General features: G+C 42.1%; 1 protein-coding gene across 2 annotated transcripts in view; it reads left to right on the plus strand.

Annotated features, from left to right (window-relative positions):
- The window catches only part of WDR59 (WD repeat domain 59), a 102,000-nt gene extending 81,531 nt beyond the window's left edge, over nucleotides 1-20,469 (plus strand). For both annotated transcript variants that reach the window (XM_059150845.1, XM_059150846.1), the window contains 3 exons: nucleotides 64-190; nucleotides 345-487; nucleotides 11,064-20,469. In XM_059150845.1, the coding sequence (XP_059006828.1) occupies nucleotides 64-190; nucleotides 345-487; nucleotides 11,064-11,299 (506 nt within the window). In that variant the 3' untranslated portion in view covers nucleotides 11,300-20,469. The remainder of the gene's footprint in view (nucleotides 1-63; nucleotides 191-344; nucleotides 488-11,063) is intronic.
- The last annotated feature ends 285 nt before the right edge of the window (nucleotides 20,470-20,754 follow it).

Raw genomic sequence — 20,754 nt, forward strand, 5'->3', positions numbered from 1 at the left:
TTTCCAGACAATTTCTACACCTTCTCTGATTTCTCTCTTCCCTTCCTGTTCGATTTGCTTCAGCGGGAAGAGAGGCAGAACATGTCTCCTCACCTTGGGGAGAGTCTTCTCCAGAAGAAATCCGCTTTGGGAGTCTTACCTACAGTGACCCCCGTGAACGAGAACGTGATCAGCATGATAAAAATAAAAGGTAACAACCTTCCCTGGCAAGAGCTGCAGTTTCATAATGCTTAGAGTCCCCAAAATCAAGACTCTTGCTGTAAGAAAGGTATGTTAAGATCATTAGGGATCGAGCTTGTTTTTCCTTAAAGAAACTGACAGGAAATCTTTTGAGTTTTATCCAGGCTTCTGGACCCCGCCAATACCCAGCAATTTGATGACTTTAAGAAATGCTATGGGGAAATCCTCTATCGCTGGGGTCTGAGAGAGAAACGAGCTGAAGTGCTGAAGTTTGTCTCTTGTCCTCCTGATCCTCACAAAGGCATTGGTGAATATGAACTTCTTTCTTTTCCCGTCACTGTCTGAAAGGTCCTATAATTTAATTTGTCCTTAAACATAAGACTTGGAGTGAAAAGTGTTCTAGCTTCTCACTTAGAAACAGATTTCTAAGGGATTTTCAGTCTTCTCTAACCTTCCAAAAACCCTTGCATTTCATGATCAGAGTATGTTTCTCTTCTAAGGGGAAGTAATTTTACATATGGTACTCAGATGCTGATTTGAAGGAAGGGTAATCATTCACCTACTCAACTAATACATACCGAGCTCTTGTGAGGCACAGTGCTAGCACATTCCTTCCCCTCCTGGAACTCACAGACTAGTGGGGGAGAAAAATGAAATAACTATAGGTTGTGGTCACTGTTGATGAGCAAACAAAAAGGATGTTGGCACAGGTAGAGCAGGGAGGGGGAATTTCAGGTGATGTCTGGCCGTGCGCGAGGAAGGCCTTTCTGAGGGGCTGCAGTGGAGGGATGAGAAGCCATCTGAGGAGAGCAGCAGACATTGAATTAGGAGAGAAAGCCCAGGGCTAGAACACAGTGAGCGAGAGGGGTACCAAATTAAATTGTAGGATAATTAGGGACTTGCAAGTCATGGTACAGAATTGGGATTATATTTCGAGTCCAATGGTAGGCTTCAAAGGGTATTAAGAAGTAAGTGACATGCTTTGGTTTCTATTTTGAGAGAATCACTGACTGTTAAACGAAGAAAGGATTGGAAGAGGGTGGGGTAGAAGTTGGAAGACCTTTGGGGTAGTTGAGGGAGCTCAACGGCCTGGTCTTGGGCGATGTCAACGGAGGTGGAGAGTGGGGTAGATCAGAAATACTTTCTAGAGGTAGACTCCGCATGATATGCTGACAAACTGGATGTGGGATTGAGGGGAAGGGGCAAAGCTTAGATGATTCCTAGGTTCCCAGTTTGGGCAACTGGGTAGGTCATGGTGCCACAGTCTAAGATAGAAGAGGCTGGAAGAAAGTTAAGAGGTGTGTTTGGGACCGCTGGAGATGTGGGCGAGCTGTCAGACTGGAATGTCACCTGGTGGCCAGATGGGAGTCGAGCTCAAAGGGGAGCCTGGGGCAAGAACTAGCAGTTTGGGGCATTCTCAGCATGTAGGTGGTCCTGGAGCTGTGAGAATGGGTACATTGACCTGGGACCTGGGGGGCAGGGAGGAAGAGTACAGGGAGAGAAGAGCCCACCCACTCTGGGCCTTGAGAGAAGCCGGTACCTGCAACTTAAGTCTAGAGGAATGGCCAGAGACAGACTCAGAAGGAGAGACCAGTTTTTGAGGAAAAGCAAGAGTGTGATCTGAAAGGAGCTAAGAGATGAGTTTTTTGTTTTGTTTTGTTTTGTTTTAAGATTTTATTTATTTATTTGACAGACAGAGATCACAAGCAGGCAAAGAGGCAGGTGGAGAGAGAGGAAGGGAAGCAGGCTCCCTGCTGAGCAGAGAGACTGATGCGGGGCTCAGTCCATGGACCCTGGGATCATGACCTGAGCCGAAGGCAGAGGCTTTAACCCACTGAGCCACCCAGGCGCCCCAAGAGATGAGTTTTAAAGGGTGACGTGGGAGATCACTGGAGAGGGTGGTCTGAACACACGTCGATGTCCTCTCCCCCAGAGGCCCCCCATCCTGACAAGCATCTATCCAGAGCTTTCCTGAAAAGGTATCACCATGCAAAGAGAATCATGTTGTTGATAGCATTTGGGACCAGGGAGACAGCTTAGTGGTTACTGATTTTATGGGGCCTGAACAGACAGGCAGAAAAACAGTATGACACGCAACAGAACGCCCATCCCTCTCTGCGCTCCCCCCACCGTGATGGCTCAGAATTTAGTGATGCTTGGCACCTCAGGAAGTGGCACGAAGGTGAGACTAAACACAGGAGTATTGTTGGGTGGCTTTTTTTAGGGTCCCCAGGTCCCTGCTCCCAGTTTGCAGAGCAGGTTATGAGCCTTCCTCTGTCACAAAAGAAACTCAGGAATTTTTGTTCTCCAGAGAAGGCAGACAGCTTTCCAGATTGAAAGGGCGCACCAAGCACCTAGTATAGTCAATGAAGAAAGACCCGGGATAAAGAAAGACCCAGGGGCTTCCAGCGAGCACAGGTCCCACACAGAGGATAAGGAACATGGGCAGCACCGCACCTCGCAGGAGTGGCGAACGGGGAAGGAGAGGATGAGGTGGCATTGCCTTTAGAATTCTCCAGAAAATTATTTCTACCCTAGAATCCTGCCCCAGATGATTAGTCCCCGTGTGAAAGTAAACCTTCTGCCTATCCGGGAAGGCAGGGAGTCGGGATGGTGATGAAGGGAGACCCACCCGGCAGACCTGGAGGCAGACCTGGAGGCAGACCCCCTCCAGGCTGGTGCTGAGGAGCATCGTCTCCAAGAAGAGAAAGTTAGAAAAATAGCTAGTGGATTTCAGTGTCTGCTCTGTTTTTAGAGATTCATGCATTTGAGAGAGTGTTTGCAAATGAATTACGGTAAGCAAACTAAGCAAACAACAATAAGACGGTTAGAAAAGCCAAGTGTGCAAGAAGGGAAAAGGGGTCGTGGTGCATGGCTTGGCTTGAGTAACGCTCACCTAGGTAGATCATGTGAAAACAGAAGGCTGATCTAACCAAGTAATAATGAAACTGTGTGGGGAAGATGAGGGACGGGGTGTGTGTGTGGTTAGAGGGCATTTGGGGAGTGAAAGAAGCTTCCATGGGAAAGTAGAGAATGCTTAAATGTGGAAACTAAAAATTAGCTTCATAAAGGGGTGTTTGGAGATAAAAGGTAGAAATAAAAAGTTAAATGAGTTGGAAGGATTTCCTCCCGGGAGTGATGGGCGAGGGGGTGGAGGGGAATGTCGGTTTTGTTAATCAAACGTATAGTATTATTTGACTCTTTAAGCTGTATGTATGTGGTTTCAGTTAAAAAACCCAAACAAGGGACGCCTGGGTGGCTCAGTGGGTTGAGCCTCTGCTTTCGGTTCGGGTCATGATTGCAGGATCCTGGGATTGAGCCCTGTATCGGGCTCTCTGCTCAGCAGGAAGTCTGCTTCCCCCTCTCTCCCTGCCTACCTCTGAGCCTGCTTGTGATCTCTCTCTCTGTGTCAAATAAATAAATAAAATCTAAAAAACAAAACAAAACAACCCAAACAAGGTGCCTGGCTGGCTCATCGATAGAGCGTGTGACTCTGGATCTTGGGGTTGTGAGTTCGAGCCCCATGTTAGGTGTAGAGATGACTTAAAATCTTAAAAAAACAAAAACAAAAAAAACCCCAAAACCAAGCCAGAGTAATATGGAGATTTAGGTATCGAAAAACAAGTTTTGTTTTAATATGGATTATTTTGGTGTCTGTACTTGAGGGAATGCAAAGATGCAAAATGCTATGTGGACATTGTATTTTTCAGAGAATCTAAGTGCATGGAAGTTTATCAGAGAGAGTCACGAAGGCCTGGAACAATTTGTCATTTAGAATTAGTTTTCAGGGGTGCCTGGGTGGTTCAGAGGGTTAAAGCCTCTGCCTTCGGCTCAGGTCATGATCCCAGGGTCCTGGGATCGAGCCCCATATTGGGCTCTCTCCTTGGTTGGAAGCCTGCTTCCTCCTCTCTCTCTTTGCCTGCTTCTCTGCCTACTTGTGATCTCTCTCTGTTGAATAAATAAATAAAATCTTAAAAAAAAAAAAAGAATTAGTTTTCAGGAAAATATATGAATCCCAGAGATAGGTAATGGATACATTGCACCCTTATGACATCTATTATTATTAGTGTCATGCCAGGTTCTGTTGGCCATACAAGGGAACATGAGGCGTGGTTTGGGTGTTACTGTCAAAATGTCTCCAATCAGTGAAGCAAAACAGGAACTCATGGAGATTTCAGTGATCCTGAAGCATGAATAGTGAATCCTAATACCATTGCAAATGGTATTGCAAGATTTCAAAGGGGAGGGATTCTAGTAGAGAGACTCACAGACAAAAGCATTACGTATTTTTGTCTTTATTAGTTATTACTTTGGAAGAATTGGACTGCTCAAATCTAGCAAACAGCAGATATTGAAAGAGAAATTCTCCAGGGTTACCACGGCTGCAGTTAGTCTAGAAATTGCTGGAAACCAGCAGTTTCCTCTTGGGCTCATCACATCTGCAAGGGTCATCGCATATCAGCAGCAAATTTTAGGGATAAAATTGGTTTCGTGTGAGGGGTTATATTTATAGAAAGGGCTTGAGGTTCATTTATCTTGAAGGGATAGTCCTAGACAGAAGACTTTTTTAATAAACCATCTCCATTACAAGATGATTTTTTTTTTCATTTTTAAAAATTAACATATAATGTATTATTTGTTTCAGCATTACAGGTGTATGAATCATCAGTCTTACACAATTCACAGCACTGCCCATAGCACATAGCCTCCCCAGTATCCATAACCCAGCCACTCTATTCCTGCCCTCCCCACCCCTAAGCAACCCTCAGTTTGTTCCCTTAGATTAAGAGTCTCTTATGGTTTGTCTCCCTCTCTGCTTTGATCTTGTGTTATTTTTTCCTTCCCTGCCCCAATGACCCCCTGCCCTGCCTCTCAAATTCTTTATGTCAGAGAGATAATAAGATAATTGTCTTTCTCTGATTGACTTCGCTTAGCATAATACCCTCTAGTTTCATCCATGTCGCTGCAATTTTTTTATGGCTGCATAGTATTCCATTGCATATATACCACATCTTCTTTATCCATTCATCTTTTGATGGACATCTGGGCTCTTTTCATACTTTGACTCTTGTGGACATTGCTGCTATAAACATTGGGGTGCAGATGCCCATTTGGATCACCACATTTGTATCTTTAGAGTAAATACCCAGTAGTGCGTTTGCTGGGTCATAGCGTAGCTCTATTTTCAACTTTTTTGAGGAACCTCCATACTGTTTTCCAGAGTGGCTACACCCGCTTGCGTTCCCACCAACAGTTTAGGAGGGTTCCCCTTTCTCTGCATCCTTGCCAACATCTGTCATTTCCTAACTTGTTAATTTTAGTCATTCTGACTGGTGTGAGGTGGTATCTCATTGTGGTTTCGATTTGTATTTCCCTGATGCTAAGTGATGTTGAGCTCTTTTTCATGTGTCTATTGGCCATTTGTATGTCTTCTTTGCAGAAATGTCTGTTCATGTCTCCTGCCCATTTCTTTACTGGGTTATTTGTTCTTTGGGTGTTGTTTGACAAATTCTTTATAGATTTTGGATACTAGCTCTTTATCTGATATGTCATTTGCAAGTATCTTCTCCCATTCTGTCCATTGTCTTTTGGTTTTGTTGACAGTTTTCTTTCCTGTGCAAAAGCTTTTTATCTTGATGAAGCCTCAATAGTCCATTTTTGCTTTTGCTTCCCTTGCCTTTGGTGGTGTGTCTAGGAAGAAGTTGCTGCAGCTGAGATCGAAGAGGTTGCTGCCTGTGTTCTCCTCAAGGATTTTGATGGATTCTTGTCTCACATTGAGGCCTTTCATCCATTTTTAATCTATCTTTTTGTGTGTGGTATAAGGAAATGGTCCAGTTTCATTCTTCTGCATGAGGCTCTCCAATTTTCCCAACACCATTTGTTGAAGAGACTTTTTTCATTGGACATTCTTTTTTTTTTTTTAATATTTTATTTATTTATTTGACAGAGATCACAAGTAGGCAGAGAGGCAGGCAGAGAGAGAGGATGAAGCAGGGTCCCCGCTGAGCAGAGAGCCTGATGTGGGGCTTGATGTGGGGCTCCATCCTAGGACTTTGGGATCGTGACCCGAGCTGAAGGCAGAGGATTTAACCCACTGAGCCACCCAGGCGCTCCTTCATTGGACATTCTTTCTTGCTTTGTTGAAGATGGGTTGACCATAGAGTTGAGGGTCCATTTCTGGGCTCTCTGTTCTGTTCCATTGATCTGTGTGTCTGTTTTTGTGCTGGTACCATACTGTTTTGATGATCACAGCTTTGTAATAGAGATTGAAGTCTGGAATTGTGATGCCACCAGCTTTGGTTTTCTTTTTCAACACTCCTCTGGCTATTTGGGGTCTTTTCTGGTTCCATATAAATTTTAGGATTATTTGTTCCATTTCTTTGAAAAAAAAAAAAAAAAGATGGTATTTTGATAGGGATTGCATTAAATCACACATTTGATTTTGGCTGTATTTTGGTCTATTAGAAGAAACATGATGAAGGGATGGAATATGACTGTAAAGATGAAAATTTAAAAAGATTCTAAAAAAGGAATTGATAAGGTAAGAAGTTGGCTAAAAATAGAAAAAAAAAAGATGGAAGAATGTGACCCGGCTGGAGACTAGAACAAAGCCATGCACTAGATTTAGAGTATATTTTGATCTATTAGAAGAAACTGTATCCCAATATTTTAAAGAAAGAAAAACCTATATGTATATAAAAAATAAGGTTAAATATAAGGAAGGGGTAAATTTAAAATTTAAAAAGATTTTTAAACAGATAAAATTAAAAGATTTTTTAATAAAATAGTTTAAAATGTTAAAACAGGAAAGAGGAAAAATTAAATAGAATAAGAAAATAAGTAAACTTCAAAAAATTTAACTTTGAAAGACTAAAGAATCATGGGAAATAAGCGATAAATTCTGTGTATGTCTTTCCTCTAGCTCTGGAGTTTCACAGTTCTCAGTGATCAGTGAGCTTGGTCTTGGCTGGAAGTTCTTGCCGAGTAGGGTCTGTTTCTGTCTATTCCGTGATTCTCAAATGTCTTCGCCTGAGGCCGAATTGCACCGCCTTTGCCAGGGGTCGGCTAAGTAATCTGCTCAGGTTCGCTCTCCCGAGCTTTTGTTCCCTGAACGCTTTCCGTAGAGCTCTGGAGAACAGGAATGAAGATGGCGGCCCCCCAATCGCTGGCCAGAAGAGCCGAGAGCTGGGACCCCACTTCTCAGTGCTCCCTCAGAGAAAAGCCATTAGTCTCTCCCATCTCCCTGTTCTCTGGCGGTGGTGCATGCTCACCTGGCCTGTGATCCAGTGTTTCTATCTCTGGCACTTGGCCCCATTTGGAGTCTCAGCGTGCTCGCATGCCGCTTCTCCCGGAAGAGAAAGGGTCTGCCTGGATCCAGGGATCCACCACCTGTGCGTCCCCTGCCGGCTCATCCTGGTTTAAGATAATCCTGAGCTGAGAACCCTGACCTTGGCTCCAGCTCTGATGTGGGCTTCCCAGGTGTGATACCTGGCAGCTTTGCCACACTCAGACACCCCCGTCTTCCTGTGACCCCGAGGGTCCTGAGACCACAGTGTCTCAGGGCTCCGCCCCCACTTAGCCTCTGGAGCAGACTTCAGTGGAGCAGACTTCCAAAAGTTCTGATTTTGTGCTCTGCTCTATCACGTGCTGGGAGCCGTCCCCTCCTCCCGCAGTCTATCTTCCAGTGGCTTCAGATTCACTTCTCTGCACGTCCTACATTCCAGAAAGTGGTCGATTTTCTGTTCCTAGAATTGCTGCTTTTCTTCTCTTCAATCTCCTGTTGAGTTTGTAGGTGTTCAGAATGGTTTCATAACTTTCTGGCTGAACTCCTAGGCCCTGATTCAGGTCTTCTGCTCCTCTGCTATCTTGCTTCTCCTCTACAAGATGATTTTTGATTTTGTGGGGGTTTTTTTGTTTTGTTTTGTTTTGATTTTAGGTTTTTTTTTTTTTTTCCTTTGTGGTATGTGGTGCTTGGTAATTATGGCGGCACAGGTGAGGTGTTTGGGACGCCCCCCAAATCCTGCCCCAGAGGCGTGTGTCTGCTCACCTAAATTTTGTTCTCAGCCCTTTCTGCGTCTATGTCTGTTAATTTAACATCTTATTCATCTTGCTGGTTTTATTTACATTTGTGTAATTGCTGGTAATTAATACACATAGCTCTTCTGTATGTAGGGTCATGTGGTGTTAAGCCTTGGGAGCTGGCTTCTGCTTGCGGGTTTCATAAAGCCTTAGGAGTCATAATTTGATCATTTATGTGCCAGACGTTTTTTATTGTCCTTATTAGTTTGCCCATTGAGAACCAGGAATGCTTTGTTTTGCCTCTGCCAGCTTTCCCGTGCAAAGCTTGTACCTCATATGCTTCCTTCCCTGAGATTCTGGAAAAGACACCTTGACAGCTTGTGATTTCATACAAACTCTGTATCCCTTTGTATCTCCACTTCTGGCAGGAAGTGAGTCTGTACATCTGCGTGGCCCAGGTGCGTGCCAGTCCTTCTCAACTAATGGCCATTCCATTATGTAGAACAATAAGAGGCAAGAGAAAAATATTAAAATCACACGTAGTGACTTAGTGTTTTTGTATTCCCTATCTTTGTGAATTTATATCCACTTAGAAATTGGCTACATCTCCCCAAATGACTCATTAATTAACTAAATGAAATATTAGTTCAGGTCTTAAAGTTAATAACGATTTTAGAGATCACATTTAAGCTGACATAGTATGGAGAAACATAGTTACTAATGACATACTGAGTTTTTCAGGGAGATGACATTTTAATAATTTTACCCAGAGAGATCTGGAGAATAATTGGGTTTTCATTTACAGTTATCTCAAATGTCAAATAACAACCCCCTTTTAAAGATAAAATTCAATTTATTGAATACACAACTTTCACGTTCTCATAATTTTAAAGGTTGAATCTTGCCCAACCAATAAAACCAGTAAAGGAAATTTAAGGATTTACACTAATTAGGCTGGGACGCCTGGGTGGCTCAGTTGGTTAAGCAGCTGCCTTCGGCTCAGGTCATGATCCCAGCGTCCTGGGATCGAGTCCCACATCGGGCTCCTTGCTCCGCAGGGAGCCTGCTTCTCCCTCTGCCTCTGCCTGCCATTCTGTCTGCCTGTGCTTGCTCTCTCCCCCTCTCTCTCTCTGATAAATAAATAAAATTTAAAAAAAAAATAAACTAATTAGGCTTTTCACAGGAACATAAACCAAACTCTTACCTAGAGGTTGTGCATAGAGGGATAAGACATGGCTGTTTTTCACCAAACTTATCAAACCAGCCTAATTAATCTCAGGATTTACCTGAACTGGGACCATCATAAAATTTTTCCTTGGTTACCATGTATTTTAAAAGTCTTTACTGGTACATTTTTTGTGACTGCCACTTGTCCTGAGTCAGAGAAATTGGCTCAGGTTCAAGAAACAAGCCTTCCTCTGTTGTAGGAGGTGGACGGGGAAGAGGAAAGTAGGAAGTCGGAAAATGTGAAGGTTTGGTGGCTAGAGATGAAGGCTTCTCTGAGGGAAGAGGGGAGGCCAGCAGGTGAGGGAGGGGAGCGCTGCTTGGGCAGGGCCACACGGGCTGTGGTGGAGGCAAGAAGCACCCCCGGGAAAATGGCAGCACTGCCACGGGGCAGCCCTGGGAGTCTGCTGGTCGGTTGTTGTGTATTTAGTGAGAAGTGTATCTTGCCGGCGCACCTTCCCTCAGGAAAGCTGGGGGCAGATGTGGGATAAGCAGCTGGTAGCGCTCCTTGGCCTGGGGGTTCTGGTTCGGGCCGTGGAGGGAGAGTTGGGGAGACTTGCAAAAATGTGATGATAATGTTGGTCCATGTCATTCGGTCTGACCTCAAGGGAAACTGTCGCCAGAAAGGGTGAAGGCAGCATGGGGAGGTCGGGTGAGCAGAGGTTCAGGGCGTGGGTTTTGAAGGCACCAGGGATGGTGCCAAGAACTGGGGTCAAGAGAAGAAAGAAAACCAAGGACAAAGTCCTGAGAGAACGGGGTGTGGGAATGTGTGTCCAGAGTGCCGTCGGTGAGGGCAGCGAAGAGGCAAGGGTGGCGAAGCCAGGTGGCATTTCCTCCAGGGGAGAGGCGATGGTCTTGAGGCAGTAATGGGGCGCGGTCTGCTGCGCCACCTCAGCGCTCCTTGGGACCCCAGACGGAAGCAGCCTTTCCTGCAGAGGCCCGCAGAGGCGGCAGGCAGCAGGCTCTAGGCAGGGCCAGACAGAGGGCGCCGTCGGAGGAGAGTGTGTGGCCGTGGTCTGTTCCTGGGGTAGCACACTGGAAGCTGGGTAGGGGAGACAGGGGTCCGCATGGGCCACCTGGGCTCAGGGTCATGCCCAGGGTGCACTAGGACATGCAGATGGTGGACTTAGCCCTCGGGGTCTCTTCCAGGTTGCTGGGGACCCGGCGGTCCTGACTGCAGGATCCTGACATGGCACATCTGTGCCACCTGGTCTTTGGTGTTCAAATAGGGAGGACTAGTGACAGTGATCAGGTGTTGCTGGGTGTCACTGAGTCCGTCAGTTCTGTCAGCCAACAGTTGGTGACCACCTCTATGAGCCAGGCCCATGCAGTCATCAGCATAGGAGAGGATGAAGGGTAGCCATCACCTGGCCTTTTCACCCTGGGCCTCCCAGCAGCCAGGCATCTCCTGCACTGTCCACCTGCACCCAGCCTGCAGTGACAGCAGCGTGTCTTTGTAAGACTTAGCAAGATTGTGGAAGAAGGGCATCTGCTGTTTAAAAAAAAAAAAAAGAATCTTTGTTGTAATAGAATCCTTGCAGACTCCTCACATGAAGACATTCTTACTGACCGTGCCCAGTTGCGTTTCGCAGAACTAACCTTCCGCGTGTCTTGTTTTGGCCACCTCCACCCATCTGCAGAGTTCGGTGTGTACTGCAGCCACTGCCGGAGCGAGGTCCGCGGCACACAGTGTGCCATCTGCAAAGGCTTCACATTCCAGTGTGCCATCTGCCACGTGGCGGTACGAGGATCATCCAATTTCTGCCTGACCTGCGGGCATGGTGGGCACACCAGCCACATGATGGAGTGGTTTCGGACCCAGGAGGTGTGTCCCACCGGGTGTGGATGTCACTGCCTGCTTGAAAGCACATTCTGAATTTATGGACCAGGGAAGTTGTCGCCAATCCCAGAGGACTCCATGAATGTTGGATGACAAGCTCTTCACCAGAAGGGAGGCTCCAGCAAGCCATTCCCAACCAGACTGGAGCACGTACCCCTCAAAGACTGCCACCGCACCACCACTGCAATAGAAAAGTACACGAGCTTTTGCTTCTTTTCCGTTTGGCTGTTGGTGGCATAGAGGTCACCGGGAAGGAGGGGACAGATGTGCAGAGCCATGGAGCCAGGTGGAAATCTTCCTGAAGAAAAGCACCTGCCTCCAGAGCCGTGTTTACCTTCAAGGTGTGAACCTTAAACCACTGAACAGCATCCTTTCTGAAGTCATTTCAGACCAAGGTTGGATACAAAGAATGGTCTCCTGAGCCAAAGGACAGTGTACATTAACTCAGTTGATAAGGGAGTCTGTGATACAAGTTGGTACGTTTCAATGAATTGATGGATAGTAGCCTTTTAAAAGTGACACTTAAATTATAAATACATGATGTAAAGGACCGTAAAGATGTATCTTATGTTTGTTATTTCTCTTCAAGCTGCTCTCCCTTGGCTAATAAAAGTCAGGTCATTGTTTGGGGAATTAAAAAAAGGAGATGATTGAACAGTGTTTTAATGAAATTGTTTTTAATTTTTTTTCTAATGAAGTTAACTCCTTGGGATAGGACCAAAGTCAGTGCTCAGATTTTCAAAGGAATGCTGATTTACTCTTGTCATTGGTTGGGATAAAATAGAATTTGATATTTTAAGTTTCCAATTCCAAGAGTTTTTTGTTTTTTAAGATTTATTCATTTATTTTAGAGAGAGAGCACAGGGCTGGTGTGGAGGGGTGAGGAGGAGGAAAAGGGAGAGAGAATCTTCAGCAGACTCTGCATTGAGCACAAAGCCTGATGTGGGGCTTGATCCCATAACCCTGAGGTCATGACCTGAGCCAAAACAAAGAGTTGGATGCTCAAATGGCTACACCCCACCAGGAGCCCAATCCCGGAAGTCTTTTAATCATTTCATTTAGCAAAAGGAAAATGAGCTGGCTTCACGGCATTGATACTCCAGTCTCTTATTGCCACTGGGCAGGTTGGCTGAATTCTCCTAAGTTCCTACCACTCTTCATTTGGGCTCCCTCACAGACTTTCTGTTTTTTGTTTATCTGCATTCCAAGTGGCTGTGACTCAGATGTCCACCTGTTTTATTCTTCAGAATGATTTCCAACTCTTCACATATTATATGTGCCAGGAAAGAGAAATATTTTTCATATTTCTACTGGAATATGTATTTGTTTCTTAGAATTTTACAGTTCCAAGTGGATTAACTTAAGAAATATAAGTATGTGTCTCAAAATGTGTTGTACATCCCTGTTTTAAACTATAGATCAGGACCCAGTAATGGATTGTGAAATCAATTTAGTATATAAAAACCAGCACTAGGGGCGCCTCAGTGGCTCAGTGGGTTAAAGCCTCTGCTTTCGCTGAGGACATGATCCCAGGGTCCTGGGATCGAGCCCCGCATTGGGCTCTCTGATCAGCAGGGAGCCTGCTTCCTCCTCTCTCTCTGTCTGCCTCTCCACCTGCTTGTGGTCTCTGTCTGTCAAATACATAAATAAAATCTTAAAAAAAAAAGCATTAAAAAAATGAAATAGAGTAGAGGAGAAATGATGAGCATGTACCATAAAAAGGATAAATACCATTTTGTGTGACCTGTTTATGAGTGTATATGTACACATTCACATATATGTATAATGGATTACAGTGTAAACTCATTTCTTACTGAGAATTTTGAGGCGAAGATCCATTCATATGTTACCTACAAGTGACTCATTTTAGACCTAAAGGTCAAGCCCTGCATTGGGCTCCACACTGAGCATGGAGTCTGCTTGAGATTCTCTCTCCATCTTCTTCTGCCCGTCCCTCTGCTCTCTTTCTCTCAAATAAATAAATAAATCTTAAAAAAAAAAAAAAAGGGCACTATATAATAATAAAGGGGATAATCCAACAGGAAGGTATAACAATTGTAAATATGTGTACATCCAACATGGGAGTACTCAGATACATAAAACAATACTAACAAACATAAAGGAACTAGTCTATGATTATAATACATTAATAGTAGGGGACTTTAACCTCCCTATTATATCAATGGAGACAGGTCACCTAAACAGAAAACCAACAAGGAAACACTGGCTTTGAATAACACACTGGTCCAGATGGACTTGGCAGATATATTCAGAACATTTCATCCTAAAACAACAGAATATACATACTTTTCAAGTGCATATGGAACATTATCCAGAATAGATCACATATGAGGCCACAAAACAGGTCTCAACAAATACAAGAAGATTGAAGTCATCCCATGCACCTTTTTTGGCCACAGAGCTGTGAAACCAGAAGTCAACCACAAGAAAATATCTGGAAATACCAAAAATACATGGAGGTTAAATAAGATGCTACTAAACAATGGATGGGTCCACCTGGCAATAAAAGAAGAAATTTTTAAAAATACATGAAAATGAAAACACACTTGTCCAAAACCTTTGGGGTACTGCAAAAGTGGTCTTAAGAGGAAATAGATAGTAATACAGGCCTATCTCGAGCAAGAAAAATCTTAAATAAACAACACAACCTTCAACTAAAGGAGCTAGAAAAGAGCTACAAACAAAGCCTAAAGCTAGCAGAAGGAAGGAAATAAAGATCAGAGCAGAAATAAATGATACCGGGGCGCCTGGGTGGCTCATTTGTTAAGCATCTGCCTTCCGTTCAGGTCATGATCCCAGGCTCATGGGATAGAGCCCAGATCGGGCTCCCTGCTAGGTGGGAAGCCTGCTTCTTCCTCTCCCATTCCCCCTGCTTGTATTCTCTCTCTCACTGTGTCTCTCTCTGTCAAATAAAATCTTTAAAGAAATGATACAGAAACCAAGAAAAGGAAAAAAAAATAGAACAGATCAGTGAAACCAGAAGCTGGTTCTTTGAAAAAATTAATAAAACTGATATGCCTTTAGTGAGATTTATTAAAAAGAAACAAAAAGTACCCAAATAAATCACAAATTAGGAGAAATAACGAATAGAACAGAAATACAATTACAACAGAATATTATGAAAAGCTATATGCCAACAAATTGGACAACCAAGAAGAAATGGGTAAATACCTAGAGTCATATAAATTACCAAAACTGAAACAGGAAGAAATAGGAAACTGACTGATTACCAGCAAAGGAACTGAATCAATAATCAAGAAACTCCAGCAAATAAAAGTCCAGGACCAAGTGGCTTCACAGGCAAATTCTACCAAACATTTAAAGAAGAGTTAATACCGACTCCTCAAGCTATTCCAAAAAATAGAAAAGGAAGGAAAACTTCCAAATTCATTCAATGAGGACAGCATTATCCTGATCTCAGAACTAGATAAAGACGCCCCTAAAAAAGAGAACTACATCCTGATGAATATAGATGCAAAAATTCTCAATAAAATACTAGCAAACCAAATCCAAGAATACATTTTTAAAAATCTTCCACCACAATCAAGTGGGATTTATTTGTGGCTTGCAAAGGTAGTTGTATATGCAAATCAATGTGATATACCACACTAATAAAAGAAAGGGTAAGAACCATGTGATGATCACTTCAGTAGATGCAGAAAAAAATTTGACGAAGTACAACATCCATTCATGATAAAAAAAAAAAACCCTCAATAAAGTAAATTTAGGGGGATCATACCTCAACATATAAAGGCCACATATGAAAAACCCACAACTAATATCCTAAATGGCAGGGGGGAACCGAGAACTTTATGGTCAGAAACAAGACAGGATTGTCCATTCTCACCACTTTTATTCAACATAGTACTAGAAGTCCTAGTGACAGCAATCAGACAACAAAAAAACATAAAAGGCAACCAAATCAATAAGAAAGAAGTAAAATTTTCACTGTTCACAGATGACATGATGCTCTATATAGATACCCTAAAGACTCCACCAAAAAACCTGCTAGAACCGATAAACAAATTCAGTAAAGTCTCAGGATAAAAAATCAACATATAGAAATCTGTTGCTTTTCTCTACACCAACAGTGAAGTAGCAGAAAGAGAAATTAAGGAATCAGTCCCGTTTATAGTTACACCCCAAACAAAAAGATGCCTAGGAATATCCCCAACAAAAGAGGTGAAATATCTATACTCTGAAGACTACAAAGTGCTGATGAAGAGATTCAAGACACTGTTTGTCGTGGCACCTCAGAGGTGGTCAGGTGAAGCTGAACATCTCTTTCCCAGCTACTGGCTGTGAGGAACTCATTGAAGTGGATGATGAATGGAAATTTCATACGTGTTATGAGAAGCGTGTGGCCAAAGATGTTGCTGCTGATGTCCTGGGTGAAGAATGGAAGGGTATATGTTCCAGATCAGTGGTGGCAATGTCAAACAACACTTCCCCAAGAAACAGCATGTCTTGACCCAAGGCTGTGTCTGCGTGCTGCTGAGTAAGGAGCATTCCTGCTACAGGCCAAGGAGGACTGGAGAAAGAAAGTGCCAATCTCAGTGTTTTCAATTTGGTCATTGTTCAAAAAAAAGAAAAAAAAAAAGGGAAGAAGGATAATCCTGGACTCACTGATACTACTGTGTCTCGTTGCCCAGGACCCAAAAGAGCTAGCAGAATCTCAAACTTTTCAGTCTCTCTAAAGAAGATGATGACCACCAGTATGTTTTGAGGAAGCCCCTGAACAAATGTGCTCAGGATTCAGCATCTTGTTATTCTATGTGTCCTCCAACACTGAGCCACCCAGGCTCACCTGGGACACTTTCTAACACCATACAAAATGGATTAAAGACCTAAATATGAGACCTGAAAGAGAGTAACCTCTTTGACATTGGCTATCAAAACTTCTTTCCAAATATGTCTCCTGAGGCAAGGGAAACAAAAGCAATAATAAACTATTGAGGGACACCTGGGTGGCTCAGTGGGTTAAAGCCTCTGTCTTTGGCTCAGGTCATGATCCCAGGGTCCTGGGATCAAGCCCCGAATTGAGCTCTCTGTTCAGCAGGAAGCCTGCTTCCTCCTTTCTCTCTCTCTGCCTGCCTCTCTGTCTACTTGTCATCTCTGTATGTCAAATAAATAAATAAAATCTTAAAAAAAATAAACTGTTAAGATTACATCAAAATTAAAAGCTTCTGCACAGTGAATGAAGCCATCAAAAAAACTAGAAGTCAACCTATGGAATGGGAGAAGATATTTGTAAATGACATATCTGATAAAGGGTTAGTATCCAAAATACATGAAGATCTTATAAAACTCACTCCCCAGGGACCTCTGGGTAGCTCAGTTAAGTGTCGAAATTTTGATCTCAGCTCAGGTCTTAATTTCAGGGTTGTGAGTTCAAGCCCCTCATTGGGCTCCATGCCCAGCATGGAGTCTACTAAAGAACCAAAAGAAAACAAAACGCCCCCAAAATGAATAATTCAATTTAAAATGGTCAGAAGACATGAACAGACATTTGACATACAGTTGGTCAAAAGACACATGAAAAGATGCTCAACACCTCTTATCAGGGAAATGCAAATCAAAGCTGCAATGATATATCACCTTACATTTGTCAGAATGGCTGAAATCCACAACAGAAGAATCAACAGGTGTTGGAGGATGTGGAGGAAGAGGAACTCTCTTGCACTGTTGGTGGGAATGCAAACTGGTGCAGCCACCATGGAAACAATATGGGGGTTCCTCAGAACACTAAACATAGAACTACCCTACAATGCAGCAATTTCACTACTAGGTATTTACCCAAAGAATACAAAATATTTATTCAGAGGGATACATGCACCTCAGTGTTTATAGCAGCATTATCCACAATAGCCAAATTATGGAAACAACCCAAGTATCCACTGATTGATGAATGGATAAAGATGATGTGAGATATATATACGTGTGTGTGTGTATATAAATGGACTATTACTCAGCCATAAAAAAGAATGAAATCTTGCCATTTGCAATGACATGGATGGAGCTAGAGAGTATTACACTGAGCAAAATAAGTCAGTGAGAGAAAAATAAATGCCATATGATCTCATTCATATGTGGAATTTAAGAAACAAAACCAAAAAGCAAAGGTAAAAAAATGAGAGAGGAAGAGAAAGAGGGAGATAGACTGCACATCAAGAAACAAACTTTTAAGTATAGAGAACAAATTGATGGTTACCAGAAGTGAGGTGGGTTGGGGGATAAGTTAAATAGGTGGTGGGGATTAAGGAATGCACTTGTTATGATGAGCACTGGGTGATATATTAAAGTGTTGAATAAAAAAAAAAAATGAAGTAGACTTGAACTCTTTTAAGAAAAAAAAAATTGAAGTAGAGTTGACACACAGTATTACATTAGTTTCAGTTGTACAACATAGTGATTCAACAACTCGATAGGTTATGCTATGCTCAGATCCTTCCCACAATTATAGCTGCTATCTGTCATCCTATAGGCTATTACAATACCAGTGACTATATTCCCAAGGCTGTGCCTTTATCTCCATGACTTACTCATTGCATAACTGAAAACCTGTACCTCCCACTCCCCTTCACCCATGTTGCCCAAGTCTCCACTCCTCCACTTCTGGTAACAATCAACATGTTCTCTGTAATTATGGGTCTGTTTCTGCTTTTTTGTTGTTGTTGTTCTTATGTTTGATTTTCTAAATTCCTCATCTCATGTGGTTTTATTACATCTTCTTTATCCATTCATCTATGGATGGGCACTTGGATTTGTGTATAACATCTTCCATGTCTTGGATATTGTAAATAATGCTACATAAACATGTATCTTTTCAGGTTAGCATTTTTGTTTTCTTTGGGTAAATACTGAGTAGTGGAATTACCAGATAATATGGTATTCATATGGTATTTCTATTTTTAATTTTTGGGGGGAATCTACTGTTGTCCACAGTGGCTGTACCAATTTACATTCCCACCAACAGTGCATGAGACTTCCTTTTCTGCCACACCCTTGCCAACACTTGTTATTTTTTGTCTTTTTTATTCTAGCCATTCTAACAGGTGTAAGGGGATATCTCATTGTAGTTTTGATTTGTATTTCTCTGATGATTAGTGATGTTGAACATCTTTTCATGTGTCTGCTGGCTATCTGTATGTCTTTGGAAAGATGCCTATTCAGGTACTCTGCCCCTTTTTATTTGGATGATTTGTATTTTTGATGTTGAGTTGTATATGTCTTTGTATATTTTGGATAGGAACCCCTGATCAGATATACTATTTGCGTATATTTTCTCCCATTCCATATGCCATTTCATTTTATTGATAATTTCCTTGCTGCACAAAAGCTTTTTATTTGATGTAGTCCCAATAGTTTACTTTTGCTTTTGTTTTCCTTGCCTTATGAGACATATCTAGAAAAATGTTGTGACAGTCAATATCAAATAAATTATTTCCAATGTTTTCTTCTAGGAGTTTTATAGTTTCATGTCCTACATTTAGGTCTGTAATCCATTTTGAGTTTATTTGTGTGTGTGTGTATGTAAGAAAGTTAATCAGTCCACTTTTATAACTATTTTTATTTTTCAGTTAATCTTTTTAAGCTGTTGATCCATTTTTGAAAAACAGAGATATGCTATACATACCAGTAAATAGTGAAAATGCAAATTTAATAGACATCACACTCATTTGATAGACAAAATGAAATGGCCAACACAATTTTATATGCACATATGCAGTCTTTGGGAATATCATTAAGAACATACTAATTAAAAAATGAGATGTTTATTAAAATTGTAGTTAATGTTATGTGTCAAATTTGAGGAAACATATACACATACCAAATTATCTTTTTCCCCTGGAGGGCTTGACTTGCAGACCAATTAGGAACACCCGTGATTTGAGGATCTTACTTGAGAAATAACTGCTGTAGATGATGGGGAGCCTTCGAGGGAGGTTAAACGGGAGACCGACAGGTCAGGTCTTAGTTTGACCATGTGCAAATTAGAGGTGAAGAGATGGTGGAAAGGGACATTGGTTAGAAGTCTATTTCTGTGTCTTAATTAGGACAGCAACAGTGGGAATACAGACTCTAAGGCAAAAGGAGATGAAAACCATCTCTTTGGGAAAAATGTGTGGTCAGCCTTGGTACTACTTCCCAGGATGAGAGAGCAGCTGTCGCTAAGAACAAGCACAGGGAGCTTATACTTCCCTGAACCGCTGTTTTATGGTGCCAGAATTATTATTATTATTATTATTATCATTGCATTTCATGACTTTTTTTAGTTTTTCATTTTTCTTTTTTAGATTTCATTTCTTGTTATTTATTATTAAAGTGTAGTTGGCATGCAATGTTGTATTAGTTTCACATGCACAGCATAGTGATCTGACAATTCTGTACATTATTCAGTGCTTGCCCTGGTAAGTGTAGTTACCATCTGTCACCACAAAGTGTTATTGCAGTATTATTGACTGAGTTCCCTCTGCTATACTTTTCACCTTTGTGACTTACTTATTTTATAACTGAAAGTTTGTAGCCCTAATCTCCTTCCTCTATTTCACCCATCTCCCCACCCACCTCCCCTCTGGTAGAATTTGTTCTTTTAATCTTTTTATTTTTAGGTCATTGTAGATTCACATATGGTTCTAAGAAATAATACAAAGTAATCTGGTGTCTTCTTCACTCAATTTCTCCCTAGGGGAACATCTTGGGTAATTGTAATAAATATCACAACCAGGAAGTTGACTTTGGTACTGTCCATCAACCTTATCCACCAATTTTAGATGCACTTGTGTATGCGTGTGTGTTTAGCTTTCTGCAATTTTATCACATCTAGATTCATGTATCCACCACAACCACAGTCAGCATATAGAGTAGTGGTCCCTCATGCTGCCCTGTGATAGCCACTATCACGGTCCCCCCAACACACACACACACACACACACACACCACCTCCTAAGCTCCTGGCAGCCACCAATCTGTTTTCCAGATCTGAGATTGTGTAGTTTCCAGAACGTTCTATAAATGGAATCATACAGTGTATAATCTCTAGAGATTGGCTCTTTTCAGTCATTGTAATTCCTTTGAGATCCAGCCAAATAGCTTTGTCCCTTTTTATTCCTGAGTATATTCCATGGTCTGGATGGACCACAGTGTGCTTAACTGTTCACCTATTAAAGGACATTTGTGTTGTTTCCAGTCTTCAGAATTGATTTTTTTAAATTATTTTAATTTGTTCTTCAAAAACAAAAAGTTTTCACTGTAATCGGTGAAAGAATACGTGGAAACAAAATTAATAATCTTCCTCCTGCCTCCCCAGCAATCACTGTTAACAGCCTTGTGCTTATCCTTACACACTTTTCTCACATACAAATGTGCAAACAAATACTAGAAGGTATTTTTTGTTTGTAGAATAATGTGTTTGTATTATATGCTTTACACCACAATTAGCCTTACTTGGTAATACTTTATGACATCCC

The sequence above is a fragment of the Mustela lutreola genome, chromosome 16 (genome assembly GCF_030435805.1).
Source record: "Mustela lutreola isolate mMusLut2 chromosome 16, mMusLut2.pri, whole genome shotgun sequence".
Taxonomy (NCBI): domain Eukaryota; kingdom Metazoa; phylum Chordata; class Mammalia; order Carnivora; family Mustelidae; genus Mustela; species Mustela lutreola.